The 16,384-nt window shown below is 38.2% G+C and overlaps 1 protein-coding gene across 7 annotated transcripts in view; it reads left to right on the forward strand.

Annotated features, from left to right (window-relative positions):
* RAPGEF4 (Rap guanine nucleotide exchange factor 4) overlaps positions 1-16,384 on the forward strand; it is a gene marked incomplete at its 5' end in the record, with an annotated part of 141,706 nt that overhangs the window by 93,323 nt on the left and 31,999 nt on the right. For all 7 annotated transcript variants that reach the window (XM_084209688.1, XM_084209690.1, XM_084209693.1 and 4 more), the window contains 7 exons: positions 2,490-2,574; positions 6,005-6,065; positions 6,804-6,880; positions 7,972-8,118; positions 9,423-9,538; positions 12,565-12,653; positions 14,845-14,923. In XM_084209688.1, the coding sequence (XP_084065814.1) occupies positions 2,490-2,574; positions 6,005-6,065; positions 6,804-6,880; positions 7,972-8,118; positions 9,423-9,538; positions 12,565-12,653; positions 14,845-14,923 (654 nt within the window). The remainder of the gene's footprint in view (positions 1-2,489; positions 2,575-6,004; positions 6,066-6,803; positions 6,881-7,971; positions 8,119-9,422; positions 9,539-12,564; positions 12,654-14,844; positions 14,924-16,384) is intronic.

A 16,384-nucleotide genomic window follows, 5' to 3' on the forward strand; every position in this document is an offset into this window, starting at 1 on the left:
GCAAAGTACTGTGTTATTGTCAACATCCTAGTCACAGAGAAGCTCGATGTCTCTGACCTTGGTAAATTCTCCAAGCACTGAACAGTTTTTATTGATCACTTAATATCACCTGAGTTCTGTCCATTAATGTGTACCCTCGTTCCCTACCTATTCCATTTATTATCCGCTCTATAACCAGCTATTGCTGTTAGAATGTGTCCCCTGCAGAAACTAGGTCTTTACACAGCAGGATCCTACAAATCAACATCAGTGGGTCACCACACAGGTTTTAAAGACACAGTGATGCCTAATATCTCTCCACGTGACATCTGCAGGAACAGAAGTAAAGACCAGGTACAGATATCTGCTACAGATTGTCAGTCCTTCCAGTGTGCTAACATGTGAAGCAAATGGACATGCTAAAGGAAGAGTGTGTCCTTTTGTCTTTATGATAGAGGTCTCATGTAGGAAGACATCATCCTTTTATCTTTTGATTTAATGTAGAAATGTCTTAATTTGTTACACATATTTTCCAAGACGTACTCGTTTTGCAAGCATGTAATAAAATTAAAGTTGCTACTTCCCTATTATTTATCAAAATCCCTACTTTTTGTTTGTAAAAATCCCTACTTGGCTTAGTTTTATGCTGTACTTAATTAAGCTGCCCTGCATAAATCACTAGGAGTGTCAGCCTTGTAATTTCAAGCCAGATTCAGAAACAGTGGAGTATTTTGAGTCACTAGAGGGCATAGCAGTACCAAACCAATTTCTGGTTTTCCTTTATTAGTTTGATTCTGTATGAGAAAAGAGTAATTTAATCCAAAATGGTTTTTAGCCTAAAGTTGTCTTTAATCTGGGTAATAATAAATGCATGTCATTGGTAAGCGAAGAACAGAAGAAAAATAAAGCTTGCTTAGCAGAGATGTCAGTTCTCCTTATGTTTTCTGTGACTTCTTCAGTACTTTCATCCAAAAGAAGTCTCCATCCAGCTACTTTTGTAAAAAGATGTAATATAACTCCCGTAACAGATCTGGGTACTGTGTCTCACACAAGATGTAGACAGACTGTTGAATCAGGAGGTGACTAGGCAGAAAATCTGTAGAGCACAGTATTTCTTTATATGGCTTTCCTGATCCTCTAGGTACTATTCTCCTTTAATACTGACATTTTAGGAGGAAAACTTCTATCAGAAAGGAAAATTTCTGTCATTGTAGTTTCTCTTTTAGGGCTGTCCAAAGATTCAGTTGTGCTGTTAATTCTTTTGACACCACACATTGCAGAAAGCAGGGTTTAAAACTGTACTTGTTGTAATGGTGGAGGATGTAAACCTCCTCATTTGGAACTCCTGCCCCCAGACTGGACTTCTTGTATCCCATTCCCTCTCTTGTATCCCATTTCTATCCTCTCTGTTATGTCTTTGTTGCTCTTTTCTTTTGTTCTTGGCCTATTGAATTAATTACTTGTAATCTGCTTTTCACAAATCTAAACCATATTGTTTGGAAGGACTTATTCCTATAAAAATAGCTTGAAATAATGCTTTAAAGGAATTTTCCTTCCTGTGTGTCTGTATGTCACTCCAATGTGCTGTCTGAAATTAAATGACAGGAGAAATTTTTCTTTTAGAAAATAATATTGTATTAGATACTGTAACTGAACAGAATCTTGTGAGTGGGAAAAAGATTGGGAGTTACTATCAAGCTCCCACAACTCCTCCTGTGTGCTGTTTGTTAGATCCTCCAAAGCATCTCTGACACACTGCTGTCCCCACAGTATTTATGTCCTTCTTTAGCAGTCAGAAAATTTTGGGTAGGTTACAAAAATGCAATAATTTCAGCCACATGCCAGCCTCCTTACTACTCCTTGTGCTAGAGAAGGATTATTCCATCATCAATGCATTGATGAAGGAATAATTCTTCTCTAGCACAAGCTTCATGTATTTTTCTGTGAGAGAAGCTGAAACTACTGAGTGGTTCTTATTTACCTTTGTGGCTAAACAGCAGCACTCAGCATTAACTGTAGAGCGGTCGTTAGCTATCCGCCAAGATGCACTGCTGCATCTCCAATTTGTTCAGCAGAAGTTCACACACTCCTTTACAAACCACTACAACTGTGTTTGCTACAACTAATTAGTACTGCTTGTGAAAAATAGTGCATGCCCCACACTCAGGAGTCCTTTGGAAAGGAACAAATCTTTAGGTACCATTTCTGATTTATGTGACCATTTTATACATATATAGAACACTTGATTTAATCAGAAAAGCTGCCTAATCAGGATTTCTCTAAGGTGGTTGCCATGGCTGCTGCTCAGTGTCATTCAGGTAGCATTCACAGAGCTTCCATCCTTTGTGTGTTTCAGTCCTACAGCCAGAAACATCATTCAGTCCCTGTTTAGTGAGGATGTACACTTCACTAGGCAGTTCAGCAGCATTTTGTGTTGTTTTGTCTTTCCCTGAAGTGCTTATTTTGGGCATTAATTGCATTTGGTTATCCCTTTTATATTCTCTCCATAGCCCTGGCCAGAGAACTGTAGATGACTTAGAATTTATATATGAAGAACTTCTCCACATTAAGGCCTTATCTCACCTTTCTACCACAGTAAGTATATTTAAAAATTATAATTCATCACCTAAAGGGAGGCTCAGTTTTTACTTCTGGTTTTACTTCTGACTTTAATAAAGTTGGAGAGCCTGTAACCATTTTCATTTACACTTTCCATGCAAAGAATTTATTCAATCTGTGAGAATCACCCATGCACTTTACAGATGTAGGTTGTCTATTTGGTATCAGATATAATTCTCTTCAAGTATTTCTGCACAGCCCCTCACTTGGCACAGGTGCCGCTGTCTGGGTCGCTGTCCATGTGTAAATGAAGGTATTGGTACTACTGAATTTTGCAGAATTAATTTCTGTAAGGAGTCTTGGCTTGAACCATTAGGAAGAGGAATTATACTGTGGAGAAAGGTGCACTGTGCATTGCTTGCTGGTTGGAGTTTGGTCATTGAGTGAAAGAAAGCTCATCAGACACTTTCTCCCTGAAGTAGTCAAGAACAGTGCAGAGAATCAAGGATAAATGGAATGGACAGGAGAATGCATCTGTTTAAAGTCTCGCCATACACTGTGCAGACAACTGAAACAAGCTAAATAGCACTTTACTTGGTAGCAATAAGATGTGGATGCTTTCAGGAAAAGGAAACCAGTCAGAAAGTAGATCCATATTTGACAATACCTTCTTCAGAATCTCTTGTTATTTTCAGTCATTCTGAGTTAGCTTGGACAGATGCAGCTAATTATGAAGCTGCATTACAGAAAGATAGTACTCCTTGCAAACATATAAAAACCTGAACCATGTTTTTCAAAAAAAAGTAGGCAGTCGGAGTTGGTATCTGAATTACATTTGTGTTAAGGAAACTTCCCAGTTTGACCATTTGTGAGACTCTGTCATGCTCCCAGAGACTGTCACTGCTGGGGCTGGAACCCCTTTACAGGGAGCAGCTCCAGGGACCTGGCGGGTCCTGCTGGACTCCTGCACATCCCCCACTCACACAGCCAGACCAGGTTTTCTCTCTGCCTCCACCCCAGGTTTCCCACAGCAGAGCCTTTTATGTCTTGCTCCATAAAGCAATTTATTCACAGCGTAGTAACACAGAAACAGCTCAAGCTGGTGCCTCCGAGGATGGATCCCCAATAAAGAAGCCCCCGGACTTTTATCCCCTCACCATCCAAGCATTCACAAGTCTCACCCTTCTTCCTGTGTCCTGTGCTCCTGCTGTATCTCCCAGTGTGCATTCAGCTGGGTGGTGCCACTTGTGCTGTTTGCTATGAAGAGGGCTGGCAGTCCATGGCCTCTTGTCTCCCTGGGCTCCCACACAGAGCTCAGTCTGCAGACAAACTGCAGCTTGCAAACCAAGGTATCTGCAGAGTTACCTGCACCAGATACATTCCTCAAGATCTAAAAGCCTTAAAAGTCCCTGGAATGTAGAGAAAAGAGTAATTAAAGAAAGACTGCTGTAAGATCCAAAAATGACCCTTTAAAAGTTAAAAAAAATAAACTACCCACAATAGACAGATATTGAGACAGAGTGGGGAAAATTCTCTATACTGTGGACATAACCCAGAACAAAAAAATTTGAAACACAAAATATTTTCAGCTCAGAAGAAAATCAGACTTGAGGTCAGATACCACAGCGAGTACCATATGGAACAAATATAGAAAGTGATACAAACTGCAAAAAATACTTGGCATTTTGAAGTACAGATGATTCCATGTTTTTAGTAAGAATATGGAAATGCCAGCTTATTATGTGCATCATGAACTAAAGAAGAAGACAGAAACTAAGACTAGCGTAGAGGAAATCTTCAGAGAAACAACAGATAGCATTGCTTTTATGAACAGAAGATTAATGACCAATCAACTTGAAAGGAAATGGAATGTTTAATTTATTTTAAGGAAGGCATAATTCCTAAAGTAATAAGTTTTCTTGCTATGCCACAAGCAGTGGAAAGTCAAACAGATAAAGCTCAAGTCTCATGGTGGTGAACTAATTCCTGCTAAAGAAGCTGTGAAGTTAATGGACAAGTGAAGAACAATTATATAACACAGCGTTAAAAACAAGTCAAACCTTGGGCTTCATCTAGTGGATTCATTCACAGCAAAGGCCAATGACTGAAACAACTGAAAAGACATGTGAGGACATAAATGGATAGGAATGCTCTCTGCTATGTGCAGAACAGTGCTAATGGGGTTGTATTTCCTGGCCTTAGGAAAGTATCATTGCCTTTGAGCAGAAGTTATGAAGGAGTTTGGTGAGCTAAGTGTTGCAGAAATCACAGGCCTCTGAGGGTGTTCACTGGTCAGTGTACTTTAAGAAACCTCTATTCATCTCTCATTTTCTCCAGGCTTCAAAAAGGGAGTGCTTTCCCCTGAATGTCAGGAAGGAGTTCTAGGCGAGGTGGCTGCTGTGGTACGTTTGTACTTGGTGCCTGAGCACCAAGGTTGGGTGGGTGCCTTTAAGTACATCAGTGCCCAAATTTTTCCACCCATCTTAGGAGATGCAGCCATCAGATTCTCATTTGGATTGTGTCCAGAATTTGAGAGTTCCTTCCCAAGTCTTTCTTTGTGGCCTATTTTTTTTTTTTTAATTTAAACAAATAAGACAGTGTGTGAAAATACTACTAGTAAATAGATGTTGAGGCCAGCTTTTGATCTGTATTTAGCATGATTAAGTTACATGGTAGTACCTCTGAAAAATGGCTTGTCACCAGCTGACATTCTTCAAATAAGTGAATCATGGTGCTTGGAAATTGGCCTCTAAGTTCTTGGAGACTTGTGGTTGTATGAAGAGAAACATAAAACACTGAAGAACTCAGGATCATACAAGATTCCTAGTGCTACTGCTATTTTGTGGCAGTAACACAGTGTTTACAGTGGCAAAAAGCAGTTGTAAGCAGTGTCTCACTAGAGACAGCTGCCCAGCCAGCCAGAGCTAATCACACAAGGGCAAAACAACTCCAGCAAGGAGCCAGCTGACAATAAGGACAGTGTCCTGTTCCTGGAAGAGGTGCTGAGCTGGATGCTTTGCCTGGGAAGCTGTCAGGCAGAGAGGGGACTCAGCAAGTCCAGATGGCTGTGCCTCGCAGCTTGACACAGCAGAAGCACAGACTTATGTCAGTCTGAACCAAATTCCTCAGGAGAGAGCAGGAATGCTTCCATGGAGTAATTGACAATTGCTAGCTATCTTCTGTACCAGCTTCACTACTGCCATTTGAAACTTCCTGTCTTGTTAATCATTGATGGTCATTTCACATTTGTGTGTACAAAGAAAGATGCCCTTGTCTGAGCCATTTGGAGCCAGGAAATGTAGCTCTGTAGAGCCAATCAGTAGGAATTAGGAGATGGAGTGAAGCAGATCAATGACTGATCAATGATGCAGAGGGAAGGAAAGTACAACGGGGCTATATTATGTGACCTCATCACCAGGAGGAATGAGATACATATAATAACTATAATTTCTCTTTCTATTTTAAGGTAAAACGGGAATTAGCAGGTGTCCTCATTTTTGAGTCACATCCCAAAGCAGGAACAGTCTGTAAGTAAATGGAATCCTGTCAGATCTCTTTCTCACCTGTGCTATGAATATTTAAATTCCTAATGTTTAAATGACAAGAACAAAACTTGGATGCATTCTTCAAACTTGATTGTCACTTCATGTTTAAAACCTAGGGTAATAAGGGTTAGCTTAGTCTGTTGCCAAATGCGGGGACAATACTAAAATTAATTCTTTATCCTTGGTTGAGTGTACGTAACATTTACAATTTGGATGTGTTTTTATCTAGAATCTTTGTTTGACCAGTCTCTATTTAAAATGTATTTTAATATAATCCTGTATTTTAAAAAAAAGTCTTCCTGCACAAAATAAAGGATTTAAAATCGTAGATTATTCAGACATGTTAATACTGAGACATTTTAGCAAATGAATATTAAATTCACAGTCACTAGAGAACTGGGTTAGAATGGGGTGCTACTAGTGGGATCCAACCTGTGTGCTAATTAGTAATTGATAACCTGACATATTGATAAAGTAGTTGTTGGAGCTGTCATAGAAAAGAAAAGCAACCTTCACATGAGTGTAGTAACATAACTATGTGGGTATGAATTGTTTTTCTAAATTCTGAAGGCAATTGCTTTTAAAATCATAGTATGCCCTTTTATAAGGTAGGCATTTATATGACTGTAGAGTTACCTTGAATTTTATTGGGTGAAGAATCTGGCTCATTTATATTTTGAATACCTATATTCTAACCATAAAATCTTTTCTCTCTTGTAGTATTTAATCAGGGAGAAGAAGGTACTTCTTGGTACATTATCCTAAAGGGATCAGTAAACGTAGTCATTTATGGCAAGGTATTTCTTTCAGAAGCTATTTTGTATGATTGTATGATTATTGAAATTGTAAGAGTAAACTTTGAAGGAATACAGTTTAATTTAGAGCAAAATTGCTTTGTCTGACAAAACAAATAGATTGTAATTTTATTAAGAAACGATCCAGTGGTTTCACTGATTATACTTCCAGTAGATTGCTCTGTAATTTTGGGATATATTACACAGTTTCTGACTGTAATCCATCAGAGTTACATCAGTATCTTTAGGACAAAGTAATTTGCTGGAATTTGGTGTATTGCCAGACTTCTCTCTCATGGGGGGTTTGCCCCATCCCTTTACCACCTTGTTGTCATGCATTTGGATGACTGATTGTTCCCATGCATGCCTGACAAAAGTACTGCTTTGTGGCTGGTGGTTCTCAGGTTGGTTGAAGCTCTTCCAGATTTATGCCAGCTATTCATTTTAGTTAAGCCATAGACCAAAAAGCATCTTTATTAAATTTCCTGTTTTTGAGAGAGATTTTTCAAGGCAAAAAAGCAGATATTGGTACACAGGAATCCCTTGAGTCTTAAACCCTACTCCTCACTGATTTCTCATTCAGTGACTGAGAATCCTCGATTTGAAAACAAAGCATTTCACCAAAATCTAGCACAAGGGCCCTAGTGATAAGTCTGTTCCTCAGTAACACATATTTAGCCATGTTTTTTCGTCACTGCATGGCCAAATCCTCTGTTACTGTGAATTGGAGGAAGCAGAGTGCTGCTGATGTACAGCAGCTGGAGATGTGTCCTTCTATGTTAATTCTGCAAACTTGAAATAAAAAACAAAATACTTGACAACTTTCTGTCTTCAGCAGGCTGAGAAGAGAAGATTACTTCGAGCTGAATGCAATTTCAGAGAAGAAGCTGATTCTTTTCTGTTCTTGCCTCTCTTTAGTAATAGTAATAACCAGCTATCAAGTATTGTTTCCTAGTCATTATTTTGGCTGTTGATTTCCTGCCAAAGAGATTTATTTTGGTGTTTGATTGGGAAGTCCAGTGTTTGTACAAGGACTTTCAATAGAATCCAGAGTAATGATGGGTTTCTGCATGTAAATGTTTTGCTCTGTTCAGGGTGTGGTATGTACTCTACACGAAGGAGATGATTTTGGCAAGTTAGCACTTGTGAACGATGCTCCCAGAGCGGCATCCATTGTTCTGCGGGAAGACAACTGCCACTTCTTGAGAGTAGATAAGGAGGACTTCAACAGGATCCTTAGGGTAAGAGTGGGAAGGGCTGCCCTCAGTGTGATATCAGAACTTCCAAGTTCTTCTAGAGGGTGTCATTTCTATGAATATATTAATATTAATAACTTTGTTTGTAGTATGCCTAATTGTGGAACAGAGATGAGACAGTCTAGAAGGTCACATAAAGAATATGTTCATCACCTTTCCTCTCTCACCTCCCAGCTCAGACATGAAAATATGGCCAAATGGAACTTTTTGTCTCTCACATTCTATAATCTAGCATTTGTCCTGCTCAGTTTTTCCTCATGCTGCTCAGGACTTCTTAGTGATATTCTGTCCACATATTGAAAAAAACCAAGATCACCCCTTCTCCCATGTAGGTCACTGTCAGGTACATTAAACTCAAGAGTTTCAAGGCAGAATCAAGTGGCAAATGGCATAAGTTACAGATGTCTTTACACAGATGTCTTTATCAGAGAACTCTAGAAAAATATTCCCAGACTAATTTTACAGTTATTCATTTTGGGGTAAATGTGTTTCAAAGTCCAACTGTAATTCTGTAAATTCAGCTATTTTGTGGTCATTCATAGTAGAGGAGGTCAAAACTAGCATTGTCCTGTATTTGAACCTATATGTGCCCAGTACTGCAGCAATAAAACCAGCCCAGAAAGAGTACTCCACTAGAAAAATGGCTTGTGCTTACCATACAAAAGGGAATGAGGATCCCTTTGGGAGTAAGGCTGGGTTGGCTGTGGAGACTTACAACTCATTAAGCTTTGGTCTATGATTCAAAGAAGATCCAAGTCCATCATCTTCCTAAATTTTTCCTGTGTTTTTTTGAATGCACATTATATTTAACATCTTTGTTTTTCTACTCTGAGTGAGCTGGTAGTAGAAAATGAACAGTTTACTGAGATAAGACTTTCTATTCTTAAATGCTATTTTCTTTTTATTATTATTATTTTATTTCAGAGAAAAGTGAGATTGTAGAAAATAGTGTTTACATATAAGTGGGCATAGAGATTACATTATATAGGACAAGTTGTGAAGAGACTGTCTTCCAGCAAACTTTTTTTTTTTAAATTTGACATCTCCATAAAATGGAGATTTTTAATATAGTTCTTGCTCTAGTCTCCCCTACAATTCTCTGCTTCTTGCTTTGGTGCCAGTGCTTCCTTCTTGATTCTGCCTGTGAGAAAAACAGAATAAAGACAGATAAATACAGAGGGAAAGAACCAACACAAGTTTTTTGTGTTTGAAAGTCATGCAGTTTGTTAGAGTAACTAATCATGCAAATCAAGTGCAGTCAGATTTATTAAAAGTAACTTGTCTTGCAGGATGTGGAAGCAAATACAGTAAGACTCAAAGAACATGACCAAGATGTCTTGGTGTTGGAGAAGATCCCAGCAGGAAACAGAATTTCTAATCAAGGAAATTCACAGCCACAGCACAAGTATGTTTTCATTCAGTAGTGCAAATGTCAGACAATTATTAACCTTTTTGAATGGTGCTATTATCAAACAATAGCATATTCCCTTTTGGTGGAAGACTGCAGTGCATATAAAGGTTTTCTTTTTTTAGTCATCAGCACATGCCCCATACTCAATCATATATCCATTTCTAGCAGCTCACCAGCTCTATGTCTTTACACAATAATTCCCTGAAGATCTCAGTGTAAATACTTACCTCAAGAAATAGCTTCCAAATAGACTAAGCATGGAGATTGATGAAACCCTATTAATCTGAGTTACTGTGTAAAAGATGGGAGGAAAATACATTGTTTTATTGTTAAGTACAGATATTTTTATTTTGTATTTTGAGCTCTAGATGCTAAGAGTTTGCTATGCACAATTTATATACAATACAAAGATCTCATGCAACGAAAGTTGCAGAGCTTATCTTACAGAATAGTTTAGCACTGTAATAACAATATTAACTATATTTTCCTTTTTTACTGAAAGGGAAAAAGTACAATTCTGTTTGGATACTACTGTGATAAGAGTAGAGTGAGGCTATTATCATTCTGAACCTTGGTAAAACCCCTAAAGGCTTTGTAAATGTGTCATTTGCAAATGGATACACAATTTTCTTCAGGAGCATTCAAACAATTTCAACAAGTTTTGAATCCTTTACCCTGAACCTCACTTTCTCTCAAAAAAGAGCCAATTTATTGTGCAATACTTTGGCTACAGTTTTTGTCTCATCTGGGATTTCATATACTTATCTATATGACTGAATGCAAAGATTTATAAAGATCTGTGAAGGTTGCATAAGCCATTCCTTGCATTTTATATACACATTTCACATTTTTCAGGAACTTCTATTTTTTTTTTCACTTGATCTATTAAAACATCTAGAAAAACAATCTATGCTACCAGGTAACTATGTACTCTTACAGAAGTCTTTCTTTGCCCAAATAAGGGGAGCTTGACCATAGCCAGTGGATTTGCATCAGCAGCTGCAATGCACAGCACCTTGGTCATAGGTTTAAATCCATTTTCTTGGGTCTGACACATTTTTCATGCTTCCAAAAGTGAAAGTTCCATTTGAACATTTTGAAACACTGTCTTCCTTGCAAACTCTTTGCACCAGCGTTACTTGTATTATTTAACATTTTCTTTTTCAGAATTTGGTAAAAATAGCTAGAGATATTTATGGTAAATGATTAAGTTAGGCCTTACATACCAGGAATATTTTCAGGTAAAGCTCAGAATTTCATTTCTGTAAATATTTTACTCATTTGGTCAGGTTTTGGGTACTATAAAACCAGCAAGGGAGCTTTTGCTGATAACAATGTCCAATAGACATAAGTTACCCAAAAGAGGAAGTTACCCTGAAGGCTCACTGTCTGCTTTTCACCAGTTGGATTACTTTGTTAATAATGTGTTGGCAGTCTCTTTGTTTAAAGTCTTCAAAGTGAGTTCACTGGGTCTGAGGACGCTGTTTCTTTTCTTAGGAAATAGAGTAAGTGGCTGCATTTATGTTTGAGAGACCAAACCAAAATGACCAAAGTTTCTTGATTTCCAGAATGTATTACTGGAATGTGTTAGTTGAGTGTTCAGTACTTTTGAAAATGACTGCCCAAAAGAGAAGCTTATCAGGCACCTCTTCTCAGGAAAGAACTCATTTTCTCATCTTGGCCCTGGGGGAAACTTCATTTTGGTTACAGTTTGGATTCCACTGCCTCCTCTACGGAGGAGACAGAGCTCCTACCCAGCTGCCTGAGCTGTGCTTTCAAACAGTGCCAGTTTTGCTTGGGAGGACTGGCTCTGAAGTTACCACTCCCAAGATCTAACTCTTTATGGGTGATCACACTCATGCAGCATGAATTCAGCAGCCCTGCAAGTCACTTCACTGTTCATTTCCACTTTCATATTCAGAGTACAGCAACCTGTGATTTCTCTGCTTCACTCACTTAGATACTTGGTTAGTATCTCTGTGAGAATGTGCACTGGCTTAACAAGTGTTTGTGTTCTTGGGACATCAATACAGTTCTTCCAAAGAGGTTGGCAGGTAAAAGAACTGTGACGGTCAGTGCTCAAAGTGAGGAGGAGCTCCCAGGAGCTCAGCTCCACCACTTATTTCTCAGCAGGAGCAGAGTATCTTCACTTCTCAGGGTTTTTTTCTTTCTTTTTTTTCTTTTATTTTTTTTTAAGTTACATACTTTATCAGTTGAATTCCAAAAAAAAAAAAAGAAAAAAAAGATGGAAAGATTGAAAGAATGGAGGGAAATATAAAAAAATCTTATCCATGAGAAAAGAGAAAAAAAATATGACAAGTTTTCCAATATCATATGATATTCTGCTGGTACTTAAAATCTCGCCAGTGTTTTTTGCATGAAGCAGAAAAACCTGGCTGTTGCACTAGTTCTCTCAGCTCACTAAACTAATTCCAGGAAATGGTACAATTCTCAGTTTATTGACTTGAAACCCTTACTTCAGCTATGCAAGATGCTGCACAAATTTGAGGATACAGTGTGCTATTATCTGCCCCCACCTTCCCAGACCAACCTGTGTCAGGGATGCTGAAGAAAATTATCTTGCTCTGACACTGATACACACTAGTTCTTATCTCAGGCTCATGGTGAGCCTATTAAGATCCTTTAATGACTGCAAGTTGTTGTTTTACTGAGATAGTTGTTCTCAGTGGAGGAGCATTTCTGCTTGTCCTTCTCTGAGTTTGGAGCATTGCAGCTCTGCTGATTGTGGTGTTATTGTGGTGGTGTTATGCTGAAGTACTTGTGTGAGGAGAGGGCTGTCTCTCATCTCTGGGCAGGGTGGAGAATGTTACTGTTAAGCTTTACAAGGGGAAGCCAGTAAAGATTGTGAGGGGTTTTGGCCTAAGTACACAGAGATTCTGGGCAGAGCAAGTGTTTGGCACACAGCAGCACAACAGTCCTGATCTTCTTGCTGGTACACAATTATTTCTTGATTAGCGCTTTTGGCTGTGAGATGCTAACTGCTCCTTTCCCTCCCTTAGGTACATTGTGATGTCAGGAACCCCAGAGAAAATTTTAGAGCACTTTCTAGAAACTATGCGCCTTGAAGCAACTTTAAATGAAGCAACAGGTATCTACATGGCATATTATTCTATTATTACCCTATAAGATGGATTTGCTGTGGCAACACTGCTTTAAAAAGCCCCTGTAGTGGTGGTTTTTCCCAGAACAACTGTCTGCTACTCTGAAATAACCCCAAGAGAATTAAGGAGATCCAGAATTTAAAATAGCAATCCACTTTTCCAAGCCTGCTCTATTGTGTTGGTACTTTAAGGTCATAGTAGAACAGCAGAATGCTCCAAGGTGCCAGACCAGCACTTGTGACTTTAATCAGGCACAACCATAAGGCCTGGACAGAGCACCCCATTAGTAACAGTACCTCTTGTTCTGGAGGTCACTGTGAAATAGCTTGACACTTCCAGACATGACATTGTGCTAGTGTAAGTATTCTCAAAGCTTTACGTCACATTTAAAGTATCACAATTTAAATTTTGTGTTTGTGGTATTTTCCCATATGCAGGGAAAAATTGTTACTCAAAGGAGAACTTGGCACAGCATGGGCCGAGTCCTAAGAATGCAGGTTGCTGCATCTGCACTTAGTGGGCTGCTTTTCATTAGTGTAAAAAGAATAGAGATTTTACATCTAGGGATGTTTGCAAACTTACATTTTAGTGAGTACTTTAATTTTTTAAGAATCTGACACAAAAAATCCTCATAATTCTCCTAAAGTAATGCATAGATGTATATTAAACTACGTAACATTGCTTTTGCAAGTTCTTTTTGCACTATAGATGTCTGCTAAGTATACATTTAAAAGTGTTCTTAAATCCAGTTAATCTGTTATTGACCTCATAGTATTGGAGAAACCTGTATAGTGGTCCATAAATGGTGGAATTAGTGAAAAATTACAGAAATCCTTTTAAAGTGTATGTTTTCACTACTTTAAAGACAGAAATCAAAGGATCGTTTTCATAGATACCTGTTTACTAGAATTTCAAGCAGAGTATTTATCTTCAGGCTTGCAGCCATATAATCACAAGTTTGCCATCCACAGTATGCATGTATTATATATTTTTCAAAACAAATTATTTTTTTAATATTTTAAAATTTTTTGTCAAAACATCTAGTGACTAGATTGTACTTATATCCCCATACAATATAATGTGTCATAATTCATAAATTTAGTTTTAGGATATAGGATCACAGAATGCTGGAAAACTGAATTTTTTGGTGTCTCATTCCTTTAATTTAAGAGTATTTAAAAATCAATTTGCTCTGGGTATTACACTGAAAAAGTGCTGCCCTTCCAGAGGTGAGTTTTGTCAACTGAGAGCTACTTTCATATAGGACATGGAAGCAGTGATGTAATATTATATTGCACAGTTGTCTTCATATTTCTTCTGCCATTCCTTACAATGTTTGTAAATGTTTCTGTTATCTCAGAAGTAGCACTGTAGAAATAATACCCTGGGGTACTGTGTTCACTGTTTCTCAGTGATTCCATATAAGCCTGCCAAACTCATTCTGGCCTCTGCAGCCAGGCTTTATAAATCCTTCTTGTTGTAACAAATACAAAGATAAGGCAAACTGGGATTTACACCAGCACTATCATGGGTCATTTTAGCAGAAAAAATAGTGTGCTGGGTTTTGCCAGAGAAAATGTCAGTCATATTATTCATATACATTTTAATGTAAATGTAGCAGCTGTGATACCTTTGAATCATAATAAACCCAGAAATTTCACTGTCCATTTACCTCTTTTAGGCATTCTACTCAGTGCTAGGAAATCAGCAAAGAATGAAATTTTTTGCCTTTTCCTGTGTAGGATATACTAAGTGTGCTGCCTGGAAACTGCTAAAGCCAAATGTTACAGCTCTTTTTAGGTTCCCAGGTGTGAAAGGCCTAATTCTTCCTTACGTAGAGCTCCACACTTGGCGAGAAGTATATCCAAATATTTCACTTCTGCACAGATGTGGGGCTTTTTGCTGTGCCAGATTGCTCTTTGACCCTGGCAAACGCCTGTTAACAACAAAATTCATGCAATAAAATTCATGAGGACAAGACTAAAAGATCAATATTTTAGCTCATATTTGTTCATTACCCTTTTTTGTACCTAATGCCTAAAAAGAAAGTGCAAAAAGACCATTTTATTATCTGCAGAGGGCTAATAAGGTCGTTCAGGTGAAAGGAAACTCATCCTTGACACCCCCAAGCTGTTTGCAGAAGCTTAATTAACTGTTTTCTTTCTCTTGTTTTCACAGATTCTGTTTTAAATGATTTTATTATGATGCACTGTGTTTTTATGCCAAATAGTCAGCTCTGCCCAGCCTTGATGGCACAATATCCTTTTTTAAGAGAAAAGTTAAGTCTCTTTAGCCATTATACCTAACAGTGACAAAAGTGAAGCTTCCCTCTCAAGAAGTACATCACATCCCCTGGAGGCTGTGCCTTGTGAGTGGTTTCTCAGTGTGTGACTAGCAGCTGTCCATAGCTCAACAACTCTGAAATGGATAGTGCATAACTCATGGTGAGATACAGTACAGACCATGAAAACTCTGTATTATTTCCTGTGCTGATTACTATTCCAAGGGAAAGAAATGTACTGTCCCTCCACCAAATAAGTGAAATTACATAAAAGTTTGAGTTACTCTTCCTGTATCTTTCCTGTCTTTCTTGGGTTTTGCTGAACTACAGCATCTACTTTTTAACTAGGATAGTTTCAGTGGTCCACTTTATAGATTGCAAACTGCGAACTGCCTCTAGCAAGAGGCTGCCTGAACTTGTAGACCAGTGGGTAAGTAGTTCCTAGGAACTGTCATAATTGTCATGAAAAAGTAGTAATAATCTTTAATAATAGTCTATAGCATATGCAAACAAACTGTAAGAAACTTCAATTGGATGTGAATACTAGGAGATGAAATCTTAATAGTGGAGAGCATTGAGAGCTGGGAGTGATTCCCATCCTGTCTGCATGTTTCACAGGAGTCTGTGAAGTGTCCATCTGTCAATTACAGGCAGATTGTTTAGTTTGAGGAGCTATTGGACATAGAGAGTTTTCCTTGTGCACAGTGACTTGAAGCTATCAAGTGACTGGGAACATTAAATAAACATATAATGTTTTCTGTTTTATAGAATTCTGACAGGGGTATAATAACTTCAGCTCCCTATTTATTTGTTTTGAATCGCAATGGTGTGAAAGTGCTTTCCTTCAAGCTCAGTGGGGCGAGTGACATCTGGGAAAGCTCACCTCCTGAAACCACAAAATAGAGCATTGTGTCCTTGTCTGGCAAGTTTGAGAATCCATTTGTGTTACTCCTAGCGAGGAGAGTAATTGTTTTGAAAACCTTTGGACCCGTGAAACTGGTCTGTAGAAGATTGTTCGCACACCTGAAACAAACAGATTTTCCAAAATCACCTTGTTTTGGATATCAAAAATATTATGAAATGCTGTTGCTGACAGCATTGAGAGGGGAAGAAAGGGCAAGCACTTTTAATGTTTGGGGGTTTTTGTCCTGATTCACTTAGCTCATGTTATTCAGTCAGTCCATTTGAGTTTCAGGCTTCTCTATCCTCAGTTATAATTGAATGCCTCTATCCAACAACTGGGAAAATCAGACCCATAAGCAAAATGTACCACATTCTTTACAGGGGAAAAAGCTTTTCTGGTAATCAAAGTTAAGGATAATTACACTTAAGGATAAATACTCACTTGTGATGAAATCTGTTCTGGATAGGATGTTAAGACCACGGTCTTCAGTGGGTCATGGCAAGCATCATGTTAATTCTTTTCAGAGAGGAGCT

The sequence above is a fragment of the Fringilla coelebs genome, assembly GCF_963513975.1.
Source record: "Fringilla coelebs genome assembly, chromosome: 7".
Classification (NCBI taxonomy): domain Eukaryota; kingdom Metazoa; phylum Chordata; class Aves; order Passeriformes; family Fringillidae; genus Fringilla; species Fringilla coelebs.